This window comes from Rhineura floridana, chromosome 5 (genome assembly GCF_030035675.1).
Source record: "Rhineura floridana isolate rRhiFlo1 chromosome 5, rRhiFlo1.hap2, whole genome shotgun sequence".
Taxonomy (NCBI): domain Eukaryota; kingdom Metazoa; phylum Chordata; class Lepidosauria; order Squamata; family Rhineuridae; genus Rhineura; species Rhineura floridana.
In genome coordinates, this window is record NC_084484.1 from 26,030,501 (window position 1) to 26,050,385 (window position 19,885).

Consider the following 19,885-nt stretch of genomic DNA (forward strand, 5'->3'; position numbering starts at 1 on the left):
TAGCTAGTTTTCACACTCAAAAGGACTCCAAAAATCACATTGCCTCTAATATGCAAACCTGGGGTGGGCATTGTCAAGGGAGTGGGAAGGAATAGAGCTTAACCCTTCCTTCCACCTGCCATCTTCCCTCTGTAAACCTTCCTTCCCTTTGGGGGCTTTCCAAGGCTGGTCAAGTGTGGTAGATGGGATTCCTTGCAGAGCAGAAATAATGTGCAGGGAAAGGGTTAAGCATCTCCCTTTTCCTTCCACTCTGTCCATCTAAGGTGAACACATGATTGGAAGTCCATGTTAATTGCCAAACGTCTTGTTCTGGTCTGACTGCATTGTAAATTCTCTAGTTGAGGTGTTTTTCTGCTCTAGCTAATATTTTGTTTCTTTGTTACAGCTCCCAGTTCCATCCATCAGTGCTCCTAGCCGCTGGGCCTGGGATGAAGAGGAAGAACGAAAAAGACAAGCAAAATGGCAGGCAGAACAGGAACGTTTACTTCAGGTGTGGACTTAATGTAATGCTCTTCACCACTAGGTTTGGGTCTGGATTGACCTGCCAGGCTGACCTCCAAACAAACTTATGCTGGAATTTATACTGCCAATAGAAATTGTTGATGGTTATATAAGGTTAATTTAGTGAGGCTAGTATTCGGAGAATGTATACTGTTAAGTGCAATTTTAAAACAAAGATGGAACCCCCACCATGAATACTAAACATAGTATCAATATGTGGTTGATAGCTACTGTGTGTTCCAACCCTATATATGTTTACTAAGAAAATCTTGTTGCGTTGATGGATTTTATGCCCAGGTAAGCTGCCTTTTGAATTCTCCTTAATGTATGTCTGCTCATCTGTTCGGAGTAAAAATCTTCTGAGGCAAGGCAAAGTATATGTCATCTTAATATGTTCTTATATAACCCGGATGCTGCTGGTCTGAAAAAAATTGCCAGATTTATTCATTATTTATTAATTTATTATTTATTGGTGGCAAATGTCCATATGTCTAATTTGTTGGAGATAAAAAGTTCAGAAGTCTGAATTTCCTGCCAGTTACTTATTTTTGGTCCCTAACAAGTAGTTGCTGCTTCTTGCTAGAAAAAGTGGGTTATTTGTTTTAGGGAAGAAATAAAAGGTAAATAAGAAGATATTTAGATAACATTGTTATTTCTACAGTGTGAAAATCAATTTCCTATAATAGAAAAATACAAGTTTAGATTGTAGTTTAGTAATCGGCTCCTTACCATCAGCCCATTAACATGAAAAACCACTTTTGAGGATGTGTAGAGTACCTTCCCTCGCTACTGAGATGTCAGAATCGGCTTCCATAAGGTTATTGAGATTTTGAGATTATTGAGGAGTCACTATTTGAAATGAAACCTTGATATTTGTCACATATATAGTGGTGTGTGTATGTATGTAATTGTTTGGTTAGCACTGTCACATAAAGACTGGGACAACTAACACATCACTTCTGTCTGTTTACCCTTTCACTGAAATCAAGGAATATAATGCCCCATGGCACTCCTACCATGGATTTATCTTAGTTTACATTGGCTGTATTACATTTTCATGCCATTTATATTTATTTTGTAAGAAAAGAAAACCTCAGCTAATCATGTTATGTAATTACTATACTTTTTTTAAAAAACTAGGAGAAATACAGGTGTGAACAAGAGAGACTGAAGGAAGAATGGCTGAAAGCTCAGGAAGAAGCTGAAAAGGACAGCTCCAAATACTTAAATGAGGTGAGCTCTGTAACTTTTTGTAGTTTACTTCTCTTGGTACTTTCACGGAAAAAAACTTATAATTTGCTTTCTTCCTTACTGTTCTGAAACAGGAAATGTCAACAGCTGTATTCTGTTAGAAAAAGATCCAAACAGGAACAGTGTAATCCTAATACCTTCATTGGGAGAAACTAAAAATCATGAATAGCATGAGTTTCTAGCAATAGTGAGATGCAATCTTAAAATGTGTTAATATATATTTAAAGTAAAAATAAACACTACAAGTCCTATTAAGACAGGCTTTTCCAACATGGGACCCTTGATATGTTGTTGGGCTACAGCTGCCATCAACTCTAACTACTGGCCCTGATGGCAGTTGTAGTCCAAATCATCTGGAGGGCACTAGGTTGGAGAAGGCAGTACTAAGATTCAAGCAGAATTTGTTACTATGAAAAGCAAGTGTAGTAATTATTGGATGAATTTGGGTCTTTATGGAATCATGTACCTTCACCAGCTGTTGCAGAATCTATACCCTTAACTCAGTTTCAGTTAAAGATCTTGAGCAGAGAGTCCAGGCAAGACTTCTCTTTGAGACTGTGGAGAACCATTGTCAATTTGGATAAATGTTAGATGGATGAAAGGTAGTTCCTTTTTACCGTTATTCATTTCAACTTTGCTTATACTAAGGTCCTGTGCAAGCTCAATTTTTATAAGTATAGGAATGCAGCAACCACTGGCAGGTTACAAACAAACTCTCATGGTTCTTTATTTCTTTCTGTCTATGACAATGGAGTTTGTTAGAAGTCTTCAAGAACTGGCTAGACAGCTTTAACACTGGATTTCCTGCATTGAGCAAGGGACTAAAATTGATGGCTCCTGCCAGTTTTATAGTTCTAACAAGCCATTAAACTACAGTGAAATAATTCTAAGTAGTCTATGACCATGTGTTCAGTTGCCTAATGTTTAAAAGTTGTGGTGTTTAGTTTCCAGATCCATAAAATTTAAGGATCATTTTTGATGGTGATTATGTAATATGAAGTGTGGCAAACATAAATGTTCAGTAGTGGCTTTATAGATCTTAGCCCCATTTCAAAATTGTTCATCACTTGGCCTCAAACATTGCAATTGTAAATTTAGGGTTTCCATAGCATTTAAAGACATTTCTATTTGGCATTTGTGGAGTTCATTATAGCCACTATGGGGTGTGGCACTTCACCTTTAGGTGGGGCTTGAGATACAAGTTCAAAAGGTTCCAGATATTGATAGGCCCACTCATTTTCTGTTTTTAAGCTGATGACTTTAGGATCCACAAAATTATATTCCTTATGAGCCACTTCACTAGTTGTTTTGTACCAGGCAACCCTTTTGTTAAGCGTCTGGTTTTGTTAAAACCCTGAGATCTGGATTTCTGGAAACTTAGATTACTGTACCACCTGAACATCAGAGTTTAGTGTGGGTGAAGGGGAAATTGGAGCTTTCCTAAGAGCAAAAAGCTGCTCTTTTAAAACCGATAGTGGATACGCTATGTCATTTTGTTCCTGTTTGGGCTGTGCTGAAAAAAGGAGCCAGTAATAGATGTTCAGCTGAGATTTGTTAAACATTGTAACATGCAGGACAACTTTAGTGTTTTTATGTGATAGATGATGCTAATCAAGGTCCAACAAAGTAATTAAAGCAAACAAGTAAAATAATACATAAGTAGAAGTATCTACAATGTACCAAGTATGTTTTCAAAAGCACCGTTTTAAATGTTTAAATTAGAGGGAAGGGGAAGTGTTAACAATAATAATTCCATATTTACTCCACCCATTTCCAAAAACAATGTACATCCTGCCAGATTCATTTTTATAAGCCTTGCACACTCTTCTAGGAGCAGACTGTACTGAAGCCAAATAGTGTGTCTGTAACTGCACAAGAGCCACCTGATCCAATATGGAGTTCACATGGAAGTGACAAGACTGACTATTCTGATGCTGGTAGACAGTGGGAAGAGGAAAGAGAACAGGAGAAAGAGGAAGAAAGGAAACACCTTGAGGAGGCCCAGAGACTGCAAGAAGAAGCAACCTTGCAAGTAGAGCAAGAGAGGAAGCTCCAAGAGCTGGAGAGTGAGAAGGAACGCAATGTACAGGACACAATGCACAGTGCAGAGGAGCCAAGGTATTGGGAAGCACCAGCAGAACAGAAGTTGCAGGTGGAACAAGTCAAGGACGTCTCAGTGCGGAGGCCCCAGTATCAAAGGTCTGCATGACATTTTAAATGCATATTTTGCTATGGATTTGGAAGCTAGTAATGTACATAGGCATAATAGGCACAAATATTTATGAATAAAATATTTCATATGCATAAGAATTTTTTGTAAGTACTCATGAGGGTAAAAAGTAATATATGAAATCAGCCAATAGGCATATTTTGAAACAATTTAAGTTTCAAGTTATTAACAGAATCATTTATGTTCAATTAATTCAATTTGTGTTTAGATTACAATCCTTTCATTAATGTCTTTATCAGTCCAGCACTGCATGTGAGTAGTAGTGGGATGCACTAAAACTATGTTCATATCAGGCATGGGTTTTAATCAGTTTATGTGACAAAGTATCCATTATAGTGATAGGCAGACCCTGAAGGCAACGTCTTCTAACCATTCCCTGACTCTGGAAATAACCTGGGTAACCTGAATTATTTCAGTGAAGGTTCTCTGTGTGTTCATCAAAATAATTAAACCTCTAAAATGGCGTCTAAGGTGGATTCAGACCACTAATGCACTACCAGCTCTAAGCTTTACCTAAATGCCAAAGTGAATAGGCTGTGGTGGGATGGCTTATGTTGAGGTCTGTGGCAGCACTCCGTTAAGTCCCAGGCACTGTTGTAGCCATGTTACATATCCCACGGTTGCAAGCATCTGTCGATACAAATTAGGGATGGAAAGATCTTGTCAATTTCAGTTCTTTCAGGTTTTCATTTTTCCAATCTTAAATTCAGTTCAATAGCATCTCTGTTACTAGTCATGCTGCTGTTGTAAATTATGCAACAAAGAACAGGTCTGACTTCCTAATCTGCCATCCCTTCTCCTACAGTTTCCTGTTTCTGGGATGCAAATCTTGATTTGCAAGAATTTCTTGTTTAATATGTAGGAGACTATTGTTCATAGTGCTGTATCTTCCTGCAGTGCCAGCCAAATTAATCTTTTTTTCTTGTATAACCTATTAATTCCAATGTATATTTATTCTAGGCATTATGAAACATTAAGAAATTCTGATGAGCAAGTAGGCTACTTCAATACTGACAGGTAAATGTATGCTACCTTCCTCTCACCCACCCCTAGTAATTATGCTTGTTTGGGATGTGAAAGTAGCTTCATGGTACACGTCATTTCAATTCTGCTTTAGTTTACTTGTTTTTTATAAGTGCGCCCCTCCTTGCTGGAATCATGATACAACTTAGGGAACTATAGGTTTAATTGTTGACGGCTAAACTTCCTGCAATTAAACCAATAAAAAGCCATCCAGCACCTTAAAGACTGACCTTTACACAGTGTGTTGGTTTCTTTGTAGCATCTTAATATAGCTACACTTCTGAGCCTTTTTTTCCTATTATTGCACCTTAGTTTTACTTTTTGGATTGTTTAATAATAGACAACTATGGAAGTATGACAGGGGAAGTCATTTCAGCTATATTGCCTTAGATCCAGGGTAGTAAACATGGCGCCCTCCAGATGTTGTTGAACTACAACTCATCATGGTTGGCGCTAAGGGAGTTGTTAGGCCTGCAACATCTGTGGGGCACCACATTCACTACCTCTACCTTAGACCATACCATTATAAAATAAAATTACTACAACTGCAACAGTTTACAAGGCACTGTTGGCATCACATATGAAAAAGTCCTGAGTCACAATCTTTGGGTTTTTAGAACAGAAAAGAACATGTGCTAATAGTATTTTTGGAAGTCCTTCAGATATGATGTAAGGTAGTAAAGGCAGATGTTAAAGCTTGCTGTAACTTATAACAGTCTCTGTATCAGATTTATCAGTAGATGTTTCAACAAAGGGAAAAAATTGATGGGAATGGCTTAGTGAGACATCAGATAATTTCAGTCTTCAGCCATTACTGACTTTCATTACATCATACTTTGCCACAGGCTGTTTACCCACATTGTTATACAATCTAAGAGAAGAAAAACAAAGAGCGGGTGTATAAGTGAGCAAAGATATAAACAGTGACGGCATATGCTTGAGCTTCTGTAGACACATTGTACATCAAGAAAAGTTAATGTTCAGTGTTCCTGTTCTATTTTTAATTATTAAATCTACCAATCAGGATTCATATCCTTATGCCTGCAGTTGAAGAATAAATTTTCTATTAGTGTCAAGTTATCTTCCTGCTCATCATCCTTATATGGTGAACATTGAAACACACGTTTTTCCTATCTCCTACAACTGCTCTTCTCCAAACCAAGCTCAAAATGAACTAGTCCAAGATGCTGCAGTTTATTATCCACCAATGGGACTCTTGTTCACTTTATCCATATACCATATTTCCAGAGTGTTTAAGGGAGCAATCCTAGTTGGAGCAGAGGGTCTGTGGAACAGTAGATTCCCCACTATCTCCTCAGTTCTGCGGGTCAGGGAGAAGGTGGGGGCAGCTAATTTTTCTTGTTCTGCTGCACCAGCTCTCAGGCTCAGGCAGCACAGGGGCCCAAATTGGGCCCCTCATCAGGAAAGTGATTGACTTTGGATCCATGAGATCTGTTACTGGATCCACCCCACCCCTGAAATTTCCTATTTTGGAGCATTATGTGGGCTGCTGTTAGTAGGAATACCTCCAATAGTAGCATGTGCCCCATGGGGCTTTTGGCGAGTGCAGTGGGGGAGTCCAACTGGTGAAATGCAGCAGAGGAGTAATGTGGGTCAGGATTGCTCTGTAAATTGATGAGGCTTAGGGTACGTTCACACCAGCTTTTTAAAAAGTCTCCAGTTCAGGGTTTTTTTCCTGTGCGATTCAAAACAAAACCCCGATGTACACACCTTTATAATATATTTCTCTTTGGATCCTAATGAATCTATGTGTACACCAGTGGGCAGAACAAATTATTATGTTGTACCCTGATGTGTATTCCTTACTGATTGCAGCCCTGCCCTTAATGTCATCATCAATCTCTCAACCATTGTGCAGGTGTTTTCTACCTGCCCACACACCCCTTTTATTTGTCTTTTTTTTTCCTTTTTGGGAGGTGTGATTTAACGCTCATGAGGAAGCATTACTTTCCTCAACAACTTATATTTAATTACCAATCTGCATACATATTTATCAGTTATGGCTGGGTTCATTCTACATTCAACATCTGCTTTCATCATGCTGTTCTCCCAGAGGAAGGTGATTACAGTGGGGAAAGGGGGTAGGGGAGGCATGAAAGAAAAGGGGAGAGGGTGATTCTTTTCCCTCCTATGGCTGCCCGTGCTGCCGTCACCAGCATGTCCCTCAGGTTTTTCCTCCCCAACTGTATTACTTCCACCTCCTACTCGTTGCATTTTTTTTTGTTCCTTATCCCCCCATTCCCTTTTTGCTGGGAAAACGTGGCTGTGATGATAGCGCTGGAAGAGAGAAGAAGCATCACGACAGGGTTGTTGCTTTACATGGCAAAGCAGCAGTGGGTTGGAAACTTTGCGATAAGTCAATAGGATGAAAAGTCAATAGGATAAAAACATTGAGGCATGTGACTAGGAACTGTGACTTCTTTGATTTCACTCCTTGGGACATGCCAGTTAGGCACTGTCTGACAGATGGAGGAGGAGGAGGGATAGCTTTTTTTAAATAAAAAAACCCCTAGACTATTGCCCACTTATCAAGAAGGAGGAGCTTTAAAAAAAACAAAACCTTTGCTTTCTTCTTTAAAATATGGGGGGGGGGGAAGCCCTTGAAAAAAGTTTGTGTTGCTGATTTTTCTTCTTTTTGCACTCATGTGAAGATGTGTTTATTTGCGAAAGCACCATTTTGCATCTTCATGCAAACACACAAGTGAAATAACACTCAAATGTTCATTCTCAAGGTTCAGGAAGTTGTATTTTCGTTCAGTAAAAAATCATTTACTAATTTGGGGGTCATCTTTCCCTAAAGTATTTTATTTTTGCAAATACAAAATACAATTATTTCTGCTATTTCTTGTTGTTATATGCCTTCAAGTTGATAACGACTTATGGCGACCCTTTGAATCCTTTGGATGTCGTATTGCTGTTCTTTTTTGGCCCAGAGTGTCTGCCCTGTTCCTGTTCTGTGGATAGGCTAGGAACATTGCAAACACAATCTCCACTGCCTTCCCCCCCTCAGATTAGCATCTACTGTCTTCCTGTTCTGTGGATAGGCTAGGAACATTGCAAACACAATCTCCACTGCCTTCCCCCCCTCAGATTAGCATCTACTGTCTTCCTGTTCTGTGGATAGGCTAGGAACATTGCAAACACAATCTCCACTGCCTTCCCCCCCTCAGATTAGCATCTACTGTCTTCCTGTTCTGTAGATAAGCTAGGAATATCGCAAACACAATCTCCACTGCCTTCCCCCCCTCAGATTAGCATCTACTGTCTTCCTGTTCTGTAGATAAGCTAGGAATATCGCAAACACAATCTCCACTGCCTTCCCCCCCTCAGATTAGCATCTACTGTCTTCCTGTTCTGTGGATAGGCTAGAAACATTGCAAACACGACTCCACTGCCTTTTTTCCCAGAGTGTCTACTGCTAATGCACTTTTGAAATACTTTAGACTTTAGAAAGTACAGTATTACTCCATTTTGGCAATCCCACCCCGTATATATGGTCTGCCTAATAAACGTCACAAGACGCCACCCTAAGAGTCGGAAACGACTCGCACTACAAGTGCGGGGACACCTTTACCTTTTTAAAGAGGCAAAAGGCTTCTGCAGGTCAGAAGCTACAGTACACACCACCCAACTGCTGATGTCAGAACATTATGCACTGCCCACAGCAAAGTGTTTCTAGTAGAAGCACAACAGACTAGGACAGATTAGTCCAGTAAACAGTGTTGAAATAGTTGTGAAGCAGAGTTCAAGAAAGTACACCCCCAAAACCCAAATCACAGACTGCAGATTAAAAATGCGCAGGGTTGACCAACGTTGTGTGCTCCCATTTTCAAAATATGGACTGAAAACGTTTTAAACTCAAATGTGTTTCCACCCTTAAACTTTTATTTCAAAGTCTATATCAATAGTGTAGTTTCTCTTGCTCGATCCTCACAAGTAGATGAGGACTGTTCATCCTTTTTCTGGAGGGTATTTGTCTTATATTCTCATTTCCATCCAGTACAACCTATAAGTCCAATAGATTTCATTAAATGTGTCCCAGAACCTCTTATGCATGAATGCTGCTATATTTGTGGCAAATTATCATAGTGATTTCCTACTGAAAGTCCTGTACAGGATCTAAATAATATACACTTCTTAATTATTTGCAGAAGCAAGTCCAGATCAACTCCAGATCTAGATGATCATCAAGCCAACAGAAATGGTGCGTGGTGTGTGCATGTTTTTTTAAAAGGGAATACAAAGCCAAGAGTAGGGACAGATAAAGTCTGGAATACTGTTCACCCAGTGAGGCTGGATTGTTACAGATCTTTGGTCCTAGCCTTAAGCCTTGTCTATAAGTGCAGGTAGATTTTTGATCTGAATCAGTATGCCAGGATATGGTGTGTATTATTGAACACTAGATGCCTTCATTCTCCCTAAAAGATGCAACAGGATGACTCATAGCTACTTCCAATACCAGCATTTTTCTCCATAGGAGAGGAGATTTGCATTTGCAAAAAAATAGGCATAATGCTTCACCTTTCTATTGGTACTCTGTCACGAGTCATGACTCATACTACATACATATACAGTATTATGCATCATGAGAAATGTTGTTGAGTTGAGTTTTTCTCTCCCCTTCACTCCTTTAGTGCATTTTTGATTTCTGTGTCTAAGTTTATTTCTTTTTCAAACTAGGTATGAAGAACAAATTTTCTGAGCAGTCCTGGAATGCTGGTGACTCACAGAAAAGACTGCAGAAAGAGCATGGTTTGTCCCCAGCAGAGCTGGAAAGACAGCAAATACTTCAGGAAATGAGAAAGAAGACATCTCTACACACAGACAACAGTTGGATTAGGCAACGCAGTTCCAGCATGCATAAAGAGCCTGTTAGTCTACTTGGCACTAAAATGAGGAGGTAATACACATTCTGGTAATACAGATGCACTTTACATTGCCTGTTGTTGACTGTATGATGCTCAAGCCATTCTCAAACTATCACTGATTTACAAACCAGCCTACAAAAGAATTTCATTTAATTTGAGAAGTAAATAGATATGGATCAGATTTTCCATTTTTTCATGAAAATTAATATTTCCACTTGAATAGAGAGATTACTGGTCGCAGGAATGAAAATCTTCTTGCAGCTCAGGAAATTGCTATTTCTGAATCACCAAAGCCACCTTGACGTGGTTCTTTGGAACCTTTCTGTATAAATGTGGAAGACAACTTGCTTCTCTGTTAGGATTGATATTTAAATGCAGAGTTTGTCACTTTGTGTGGATATATTATAAAATTGGCCTTGAATCTGTTTTGGCTTCTTCCACAGAAGAATTGTACATGTATCTTGGAGCATTGTTTATGGCATGAGAAGAGCTGTGGTTCACCATCCTGTTTTCCCACAATGGCCAGCCAAATGCCTCTGGGAATCCCACAAGTGGGGCATGAATCCATTAGTCTTATCTCTCCCACTGTCAGTGGCATGTTGCCTCTGAATCTGGGAGTTCCATGTACCCATAATGACTAGTACCCCATGACTTTATCCAACTCCCTTCCCCCCTTTAAAGCCTTCTAAGCTAGTGGCCATCACCACACTTGGTGGCAGTGAATTGCATAAACCACATTTGGTTTCTTCTGAAAAAAACTCTGCTGAAGGAATGCCTAGTTGCATGCTTTTTGCAGCTGCTAAAATTAGGATGGGTTCCTCTTCTCTCCCTCTCCCTTCCTCCCTCTCTCTCTCTCTCTCCCTCCCTGCAAGGTCATTTTTTCCAGTTATCAGAGAGAGAGATCCATGAGGAACTGGGATTTATTTGCTTTTTTTCCCCAGAGAGGCCAAATGTATTATGTTCCTATGCCACATGAATATAGGGTCTTGGACTTCTCCTTTGCTTCTGTTTGTAGTTGGGAGTATGTTTCAAGACTGTTTGATCCTTCCCCTCTCCCAGTGCTTGAATCGGGGGGGGGGGAACCAGAGAGACCTTAACAAAATTCACAAGCCCCTCACCTCAACTTTAATCATAACCATGCGGGAGGGTCCCAAAACCTAAAAGAAAATGCTAAGGGAGTATTACAAAAAGTACAAGGCCAGGTCCCCTCTATCCCACTGTTAATTTGAGCGCTGCCCTGTGTCCCTCCCATTGATAAAATGTAGCTTTACTAGAGCCCTTTTCAAATGTGCATTTCTCCATGCAGTTAATATTGTGTGGAGAAGAAAACAGGGACCAGTGTTCTCCGTTGTCATTCATGACATCCTCCATGAGTTGCAGAGGGTGGGTGTCTGCTGAGGGGGGAGCCTTGGTGTTTTCATGGCAGACAGTCGTGCTATGTGTATCATCCACCTTTGAAAGTTCCCTCTGTTTCAAAAGTGGCTTGCTATGTTGCTTCTTTCAAGAAACTCAAGCCCAAAGCCTCCTGCATTTTGTGGGACTAGTTGTGTAGCTTGTTCGATCATCTCCAGTGTTGCAGTGCACTTTTGTGTACCTTTTTGTCATAAAAACACAAGTGACTTGGTTAAACCTGTTGACACTCACCACCATGTGGTCACTCTTAAATTGTACTGCTTTTTTACTACAATGTTTTTCTTCCAGAGGTGAAAGTTTAGATAACCTTGATTCTTCAAGAACAAATTCCTGGAGGCCTCATTCTTGGATAAATCAGTCAGCATCTTCAACATCTTTATCATCCAGTCAAGATTTTAGTCACCATGTGCGTCCTGTGGTGTCCACTTCAAATCGTGCCTATATGCGTACTCCCTCTTCTAGCCTGCCATCTCCTTCAGCCAGTTCCACAAAAACTTCATCTTTGCCTCATATTCTCCCATCTGCACCATCTCCTGTTCCCCTTGCTCAGTCACCAACTTCTGCTTCCCAGTCTGGAACTCAGCAACGCAACAGGTATTTGGATTTGTCTGCTAAAACCTTTTTTTAATAACTTATTTTATTGAGCTTTCATAATGGGTATTATACAGAGGACCGTAAATAAAATCCCTTTCCCTCCATACAGACAACAATAATTGTAATTGCATAATTTCTCTTTAAGCTGCAAGCTCTAGAGATCCGCATAGTACTACAAAATGTGTTCTCTCTATTGTACTACATAGTTGGAGGGAGCCTCCCTGGGCTCCTGCTGGGAGGAAGGGCGGGATATATATCAAATAATAAATAAATAAAATAAAACAATATTTTCTGTCTCTCTTGCTCTTTTACTCTTCTAAAAAGGCCATCTAATATATGCATTAAAGTGTAAGTTTTTAAAATAACATAAAATCAAACCATCTGCATATTTTCCACATGGCTGAAACACTATGCTAACTATGGATTTACTGTGACATGCAAATGCAATTTCATTCTTTTTTGTGTGTGAATAGAAAGACAAAATTCCATTTTACAATGGGCATTTAACTGTGGACAGGGATGCACACAGTAAGTGCATAAGTACCATGTTCACCCCTCCTTGTTCTAGGGTTGTTGTGGAATACTTTGTATAGCCTTTTGTGTGAAAAAATGTACTTTAAGAGCATGTTTATATTATATAAATAAACTAATAAAACTAGTCTTCTCATTGCTTTTTAGTACTGCTTTAATCTCTCTGGTTAGAGAGCAAATTATGGTTTCATCAGTTCAGGCAACACAGTAAACAATGCTTATTGTTAACAAGGCAAGGGCTGGGGAATCTCCCTGGAAGAGGCATGTGTAAGCTCGTTAAGAAGTTCCCAGTCTCCAAACTAGTGATCAGCAGTATGATGTCTGGGCTGAACTGTGGTAATATCCTCAAGTTTTATATGGAGGGCTTCAAAGGGGTTTCTGTTGTATATCCCAGTCTAGTGTCATGTTGCCTAAAAAGATACGGACGTTGGGATTTGGACAGGAGCACTTTCTGAAATGCATTCATAACCATTTCCCACAGATAAAGAATGAGATAAAAGCTTAAATCATATGTTGTTTTCTAAACAATATGTTGTTTAGAATTGTTTTGGACATCACAGGTTAAATTAAAAATTTATGGTAACACTATATTGCACAAGAGATTGCTATAAGTATTCATTTAATCCATTCATTTAATCCCTCAAATGGCAACTTTTTTTCTGACTGCCAAATTTCTACTCTAGGATAGTAATTTGCATATTTATTCTAGCAGTCTCGGGTTTTGCTTCGTTATCATGCTGTTGTAGTGCTTTCTTTTCAATTATCTTCCTCTAGTTTTCTATACTCTGTTTCTCAGCCACATTCTTGTTCTGTATCTAGGTCGGTCAGTGGAAAGAGAGTATGTTCATACTGTAGAAACGTTCTGGGCAAAGGAGCAGCTATGATCATCGAATCTCTTGGTCTTTGCTATCATTTACATTGTTTTAAGGTGAGAGGTGGGCAAAATGCCATGAAGATGGAGGAGCTTTGCATTGCAGCTAGCATGGCAACTTAGACAACTAATTATGGGCTCTGCTAATCAACCATGTGCTATGTAAATAATTCAGTCTGGCAACTCTGTCTGCTCACTCGCCTAGTTCAAATTCTTGATGTGAGGATTTTGGAATCTATTCAATCAGTGGTCTCATGCAACCATGCACACATCAGAATTAACATTCTACATTTGACTACGTTAATCATCGAAAAATAGATAAGTTAAATATTCAGATGCTTTACCTGTTGTTGATATTCACAAATGAATATCAGCAGTGATGGGGAGGGAATAGCCCACACATACACTTCCATCTCTGATATGAGGAACTCCTGGTGAGATTTTATAGGTCTGTTTATTTATGGCCTTCAGGAAGTTGATGGAGAATTCCATTGAGTCTATGGAATTATGTGGATTTCAGTGCAGTTTTATTTGAAAAATAAGATTACTTTTATGCTTTTTAATGTGTTTTAATTGATGGAATTTATATATTTAGTTTATAATAAGCCATCTTGAGTAGTTTTAGACACTGTGTGTATAATAACAAATTTTGAATTTAAAATAAATCGCACTTTAAAAGATGGATTGTCACATAGAATAAAATGTATAGTTTAAATCTGGAGTGCTTTGTCACAGCCAGTAACATAGGGCTTCACTTAATTCTTTAAATACTCTTTCGGAGAGTGTGCAATTTGCACCTTGTGTTTCAAAGAGTGGTAAGTATAGCTTGAGGGAGAGTAATCACTCCACAATGGTAGAAAACTGGATCCTTTTGAGAAACTTTGGAGTACTGTGCTTCAGAATTCTAACACGGGGCAGAGCAGATAGCACCACAGTGCCTGTTTGGAAAATAAAGTTTTCTGTGGCCCTGCATTGCAAGCATCTTCAGCAGTTAATCTTACTGGTGTAATTGTAAATATGAAATATGAACAAACCAAAGGAAAAGGAGACCTTAGTGGAAGAAGGTACTGATGTAAACAACTTGACTGTGACCCATTAAAACTTGCCTAGTGCCAAAATCACTGCTATTGATTCTTTTGTGCCATATAATCCATTCTGTTTCAGACAGTAACGCTCTATTTTCTATTCCCTCAATTATTTTTCTTCTCAGCTTAAACTGTGAAACTCTTTAGATTGCTTGTTTATAACATTAGAACCTCTCCTGGATAGCAGCATATTAACATGCATACTTTTGCTCTTGCTTAAGCGGGTAAATGGTTCAAATTTTGCATTTGGATAATCATTGATAATTGCATAATTGCTAATTGTTCTTTTTTCTTCACAGTGCATTGCTTGTGAGTGTGACCTTGGGGGCTCTCAGGCCGGAACCGAAGTCCGTATCCGAAACAATGAACTCTTCTGCAATGACTGCTATCTCAGATTTAAAAGTAAGGGGTTCCTTCACTAATGTCAGTTTAAGCTTTGATCATGAGCCTGCAAGTTAGTTTACTTATTCCTGTGTCAAATGCTTTTAGAATTACTGTTTTCCTATGTGCGTGTAATATGGTGATGCTTTGCTTGTTTTATGGTGGTTAAATTATAGTTGCCTACTGGGATTTGGAAGGATTTTCTTCTTTGGATTGATGGGACTGCTTTTCTGACTTTAAATATTTAAAAAGACAACATGGAACAATTATCAAAAGTGTAATGAGAGCAATAAGACTAAAAAGAAAAGAAACTAATATATCAGAGATAAAACATTTTTAATATTTTTTTATTCCTCACACTATGTGTCGTGATAAATTAAAAGTACTCCTTCATATGAAAATGATAATATGTAATTATTAGAATTGGGAAGAGGGAGAAGAGTGGTTTTATAAAATTTGGGATATTGCAATTACGACAAATTTTATTCAGTTACTGAAAGGACTTCCTCCTCTGGAAAAAAGATAGTCACAGCTAAATAGTCACAGCTGGAGGCAGATTTGATCAGAAGAGCTTTAAAACTTAATTTTTCATTGGCTGGAATCTTTTAAGGAATTCATCTTCATGAAATCAGTGAAGCTAACTTGTATATAAATATGTTGGAGGTCATGGTGCCTGAATAATCTGTTCTCTAGATGTTCTTATAGCCTGATTTGCCATATTAATGTTTAGCAGGACATTCTGCAAAATTCTGGAAGATAATATTTTAACTGTTACAAAGTATATGGAAGGCTTATGAATTTGAGTATGTGGACGTAGAGGACCTTGTTCAACGAACTAGTAAAGCTAACATAAGGCTATTCACTAATAGGCAAAAAACCTAGCGGTTTAAGAATGTACCTATAGCCAACAGATATTTCTGTCAAACTTTAAAAAGCAGGGAAATTGGGCAGCTATAGTGAATGCACCAGGGGAGCAGGAGACCTGACCTCCTCTCTGAAATATTGTACTACCCTACAAATTGGTCAAAATGCAAACACAATTTGGGTTGGTCTTTCACAGTCTAATCCCCTTCCTGTGTAGCTTGGAAGAATTTGGTAACATTTGGTAACAGGTAGGAGGGGGAGGGTAGGTTTGATCATTTGCATGTTTATTGAATTCAGTGGGATTTACTCCCATGCAATCATGCTTAGGATAGTAAAACTGACCATGAGAAGGGAAGCCTGGAGTGGGCAGGGGAGGAGGAAGAAGGAAGAGGGGAGGGGAGGAAGGGAAAGGAGGAGAAAGGCAGGTCTGATCATTTGCATGCTTATTGAGTTCAATAGGATTTACTCCTGTGCAGTCATGGCTAGGATAGGTAAAACTGACCATGGGGGAGGAGGAAGTGGAAGGGAAAGGGAAGGAAGAAGGGGGGAGAGGGGAGCAGAAGGAGTGAGAGGGGGAAGGAGGGGATTGGAAGGGGGATGAAGGAAGGGGGAGGGAAGGGGCAAAATGGAGGTGATGGGAGGGAGGAGGAGGGCAGGTTTGATCATTTGCATACTTATTGAGTTCAATGGGGTTTACTCCCATGCAGTCATGCTTGAAAATGAAATGGACTGCCTTCAAGTCGATTCCGACGTATGGCGACCCTATGAATAGGGTTTTCATGGTAAACAGTATTCAGAGGTGGTTTTACCATTGCCTTCCTCTGAGCCTGAGAGGCAGTGACTGGCCCAAGGTCACCCAGTGAGCTTCATGGCTGTGTGGAGATTTTAACCCTGGTCTCCCAGGTCGTAGTCTTATTCTACAGCAGGCACATGTAGCCACCCACCCAAATTTAAACCAAAGCTGTCCACACCAGGCCTTTATTTCACTTTGGACAGTCATGGCTTCTCTCAAAGAATCCTGGGAAGTGTAGTTAATGAAGGGTGCTGAGAGTTGCTAGATGCCCTGTTCCACTCACAGAGCTTCAATGAGCGCAGCTGACTGTTAAACCAGTCTGGCCACTGAAGCTCTGTCATGGGAATAAGAGTCTCCTCTCAACACCCTTCACAAACTACACTTCCCAGGATTCTTTGGGGGAAGCCACAACTGTCTCAAGTGAAATCGGTCTGGTGTGGGTGTGGTCCCCTGATTAGGCAAGACCAGCAGCTGTGAGTCTGGCTTTTAGATCACTGACAGTTGGTTCTTACTGAGCATGCCCGACATTATCATTGAGTTCAAGCCAAAATTTCTTAAATTAATTAAAAATCAGCCAGGCATATTTTTTTTACTTTTAAACAGCAGAAGATGAAGGTCAGAGTATGTGGCAAGGTCAATAATAGGATTACAGGTATGCTGTGAACATGACTGATTTTTAATTAATTTCAACAGATTATGAGAACTCTGACAGAAAACAATCCAAAAGGGGTCTGGTTTTTCTCTCTCTTTTTACACTTTGACCTCTCAATTCTCTCTGACTGTTTTGTGTATCACCATGAAAATGTAGAGGGTTGTTAAGCAACGTTTCTAAGTTCAGGACTATAAGTTTTGTAAGGTTTTGTTTTGAATGAGCTTATGGGAAGCATCAGAATGCTGACTATAGTAAAATAAAAGGAAGATGGAAGGATGACAGATTCATTCACGGAGGAACCGTATGATGAAGAACCAGAAATTTCAGGAGTGCTATCTGCATCCCGCCATGTATCAGGATGCTTCATTTCATGTTGTTGCTTGTTAGCCCACATAAGATGAGACGGACTTGGGTGGGACTGCTTGGCTGGCTTCCCATACTTTAAGGACGTCCAGTCCCAGTAGAGGTTGCTTCAGATACTTTTTAAGCTCCTGGTTGTGCACTGTAACAATGAAGTAGTAGCCACAAAATCTGCCGTCTGAATGGTTGTATTCATAAGACTTAGGCTAGAATTTTTTTCTGTATTGTTTATGTGAATGTTAGGCGTTGGGCGTTAATGTGGAAGAAGAGAAAGGTGAAGGCGTTTTTAATGCTCTTGAGCATCATGGCCAATGTAGGCTTTGCATTCACATTACAAAGTGACTTGAAGCAAAACCATATGTGCGCATGCCCTTAGACTTTGCGACTTGCTCTCTCAATATACCTGTTCTTACTTTATTTCTCTCCTTTCATCAGTATTTTTTTCTGAGGCCCTTTAAAGGGATAGTCATCTTCTACTGGCCTCCTATCACGTTATGCTACTTGAATTCATGCACATTTTTTGTTTTGCAAAAATATCTCTGAAGTTAGCCTGAGTAGCATTGGGAGCACAGCAGATGCGGAGGACATTTAACCCTTTTCCGTACTGCCATGATGCTGACATAATTCTTGCACATGCACACCTGTTTGTATCTGGAGAGAAGCTTTCATTGGAGCTTGACCCTACCTTCCTACAATCCCAGGCAGCTGCTAACTTGATGTGGTTCTGCCCATCACTCTGTGTTTCTTTCCATGTCTTTTTCTTTTCTGTCCATTGGTTGGATTGTTGAATGCTCAGGAGTAAACTGCTGTTACAAGAGCTCCTTCTGCTGGCCTTGTGAAAATGTAATTGCATTCAAGAGTGAATTCAGTCAAGCCACCCTGTGTATTGTCATCTCATTATGAGATCTAGAAAATGAGAGTCTCAAGGTTCTTTCAAACTGTCTTGCTGCCTTTTTAAAAACACCTTGGAGGTTAGCATAATTAAGTAGAATGCAATAAATATTAGAAGGTTTTAAGAAAATAGCTTACAACAGACCTTTTCCCCATTTTTCTGCACCATTGTGTTAATTAATTTCTTCCTTCTGTTTATTTTCAACAGCTGGACAGCCAACCATTATGTGATGGAAATCTCAATATGAAATCACTGCTACAGATAGAGGAGGAAGCTGCTGCTGTAGATCTATAAATATATTTTTTGTGTGTGGTTTTTTAAAAATGTTTTTGCCTGTTTAGATCATGTAGAAAATTCAATGTATCTTTTATTCAACTTACGTTGAGCTATTTATGAGAAGGTAATCACAATAAAACTCTTCTGGATTAAAAAACAAAAGAGTGCTTTAAGTTCAGTGTACTATCCCATCCTTATATATACACATACATACCCATGGGAGAAAAACATTTAATTGGTGGTAATTTCAGAATACTGGAGAATTGTGAGGAAATAGCTTTAATTTCCAGTCATATATGAAGAAGCTGTTTTGTTTTTTAATGTTCTTAAATGAGCATTATTGAAATAATAGATATGGATTGGTAACTGCAGTTTCTACATCTGATGTATATGCTATCGAGTTCTGCAGCATATTATGAAATTCCATTCAAAGGCACACAGGTTGTTACTGTTTATATTTCCGTTACTAAGCTTAAGTACCATTATCCTTTTAAAAACTAAAATGTAAAACTTCAGCCTGTTTTGCTTGGGATTCAGTATTTCACTGTGCTTTAATAGTTATATCCAATCGAGGAAATTATTTGTGAAGCATTCTTTTTCTTGTTATGTATGAAAAATGTAACTCACACCTTAAACAAGTAAATAAGACTGAAGATTTTTTCCCCCTTTTGTTGACTTATTTCATATTTGTAAATAAAGTTGCTGATGACGCACTTGGATGAGTGGATTGCATTTTTACATTTTCTTTCTTGATGGAAGAAAGTCTTCAGGAAAATGCCAGTGAACTCTGATATAATTCCATTTTGGTAAAAGCTTCACTGTTTCTGTAGTAATATATATTTGACCTCAGTATGTTTTGAAAAGGTATGAATTTATAAAGTAAGTTGACTTCGAATTGGTGTATAATGAAGAAATTAAGGTTGAAATCCTAACCTCATTCACCTGGGAGTAAGCCCCATTGAATTCAGTAGGGCTTCTGAGCAGACAAGGTTAGGATTGCATTGTAAGACTGTTACAATGGGGAGGAGAGAGACTGCCTTTTGCTGTGAAAAAATGATCATGGGGCAGGGGAACTGGAATAGGGAGATGTGCTTCCACTGAGCAGAATTCTCTCCTCTCCCACCTTCTTTCTCACCATTAATGTTATGGGTTCCAAATCAGTTTTATGTAGTGTTAACTGTAATTATTTTGTTAGCTAATTATATATTTCAGTTTCCTTTTTTTTCTAAGCTTATGATTATAAGGTGATTCATCTGTTTGGTAAATACTGACTCAGTGT

The 19,885-nt window shown here is 39.0% G+C and overlaps 1 protein-coding gene across 11 annotated transcripts in view; it reads left to right on the top strand.

Moving 5' to 3' along the window:
- LMO7 (LIM domain 7) overlaps nucleotides 1–19,319 on the top strand; it is a 178,980-nt gene extending 159,661 nt beyond the window's left edge. For all 11 annotated transcript variants that reach the window (XM_061630013.1, XM_061630015.1, XM_061630012.1 and 8 more), the window contains 10 exons: nucleotides 386–490; nucleotides 1,642–1,734; nucleotides 3,584–3,951; nucleotides 4,943–4,999; nucleotides 9,178–9,230; nucleotides 9,707–9,926; nucleotides 11,596–11,901; nucleotides 13,252–13,360; nucleotides 14,688–14,790; nucleotides 18,538–19,319. In XM_061630013.1, coding sequence (XP_061485997.1) covers nucleotides 386–490; nucleotides 1,642–1,734; nucleotides 3,584–3,951; nucleotides 4,943–4,999; nucleotides 9,178–9,230; nucleotides 9,707–9,926; nucleotides 11,596–11,901; nucleotides 13,252–13,360; nucleotides 14,688–14,790; nucleotides 18,538–18,560 — 1,437 coding nt within the window. In that variant the 3' untranslated portion in view covers nucleotides 18,561–19,319. The remainder of the gene's footprint in view (nucleotides 1–385; nucleotides 491–1,641; nucleotides 1,735–3,583; nucleotides 3,952–4,942; nucleotides 5,000–9,177; nucleotides 9,231–9,706; nucleotides 9,927–11,595; nucleotides 11,902–13,251; nucleotides 13,361–14,687; nucleotides 14,791–18,537) is intronic.
- The last annotated feature ends 566 nt before the right edge of the window (nucleotides 19,320–19,885 follow it).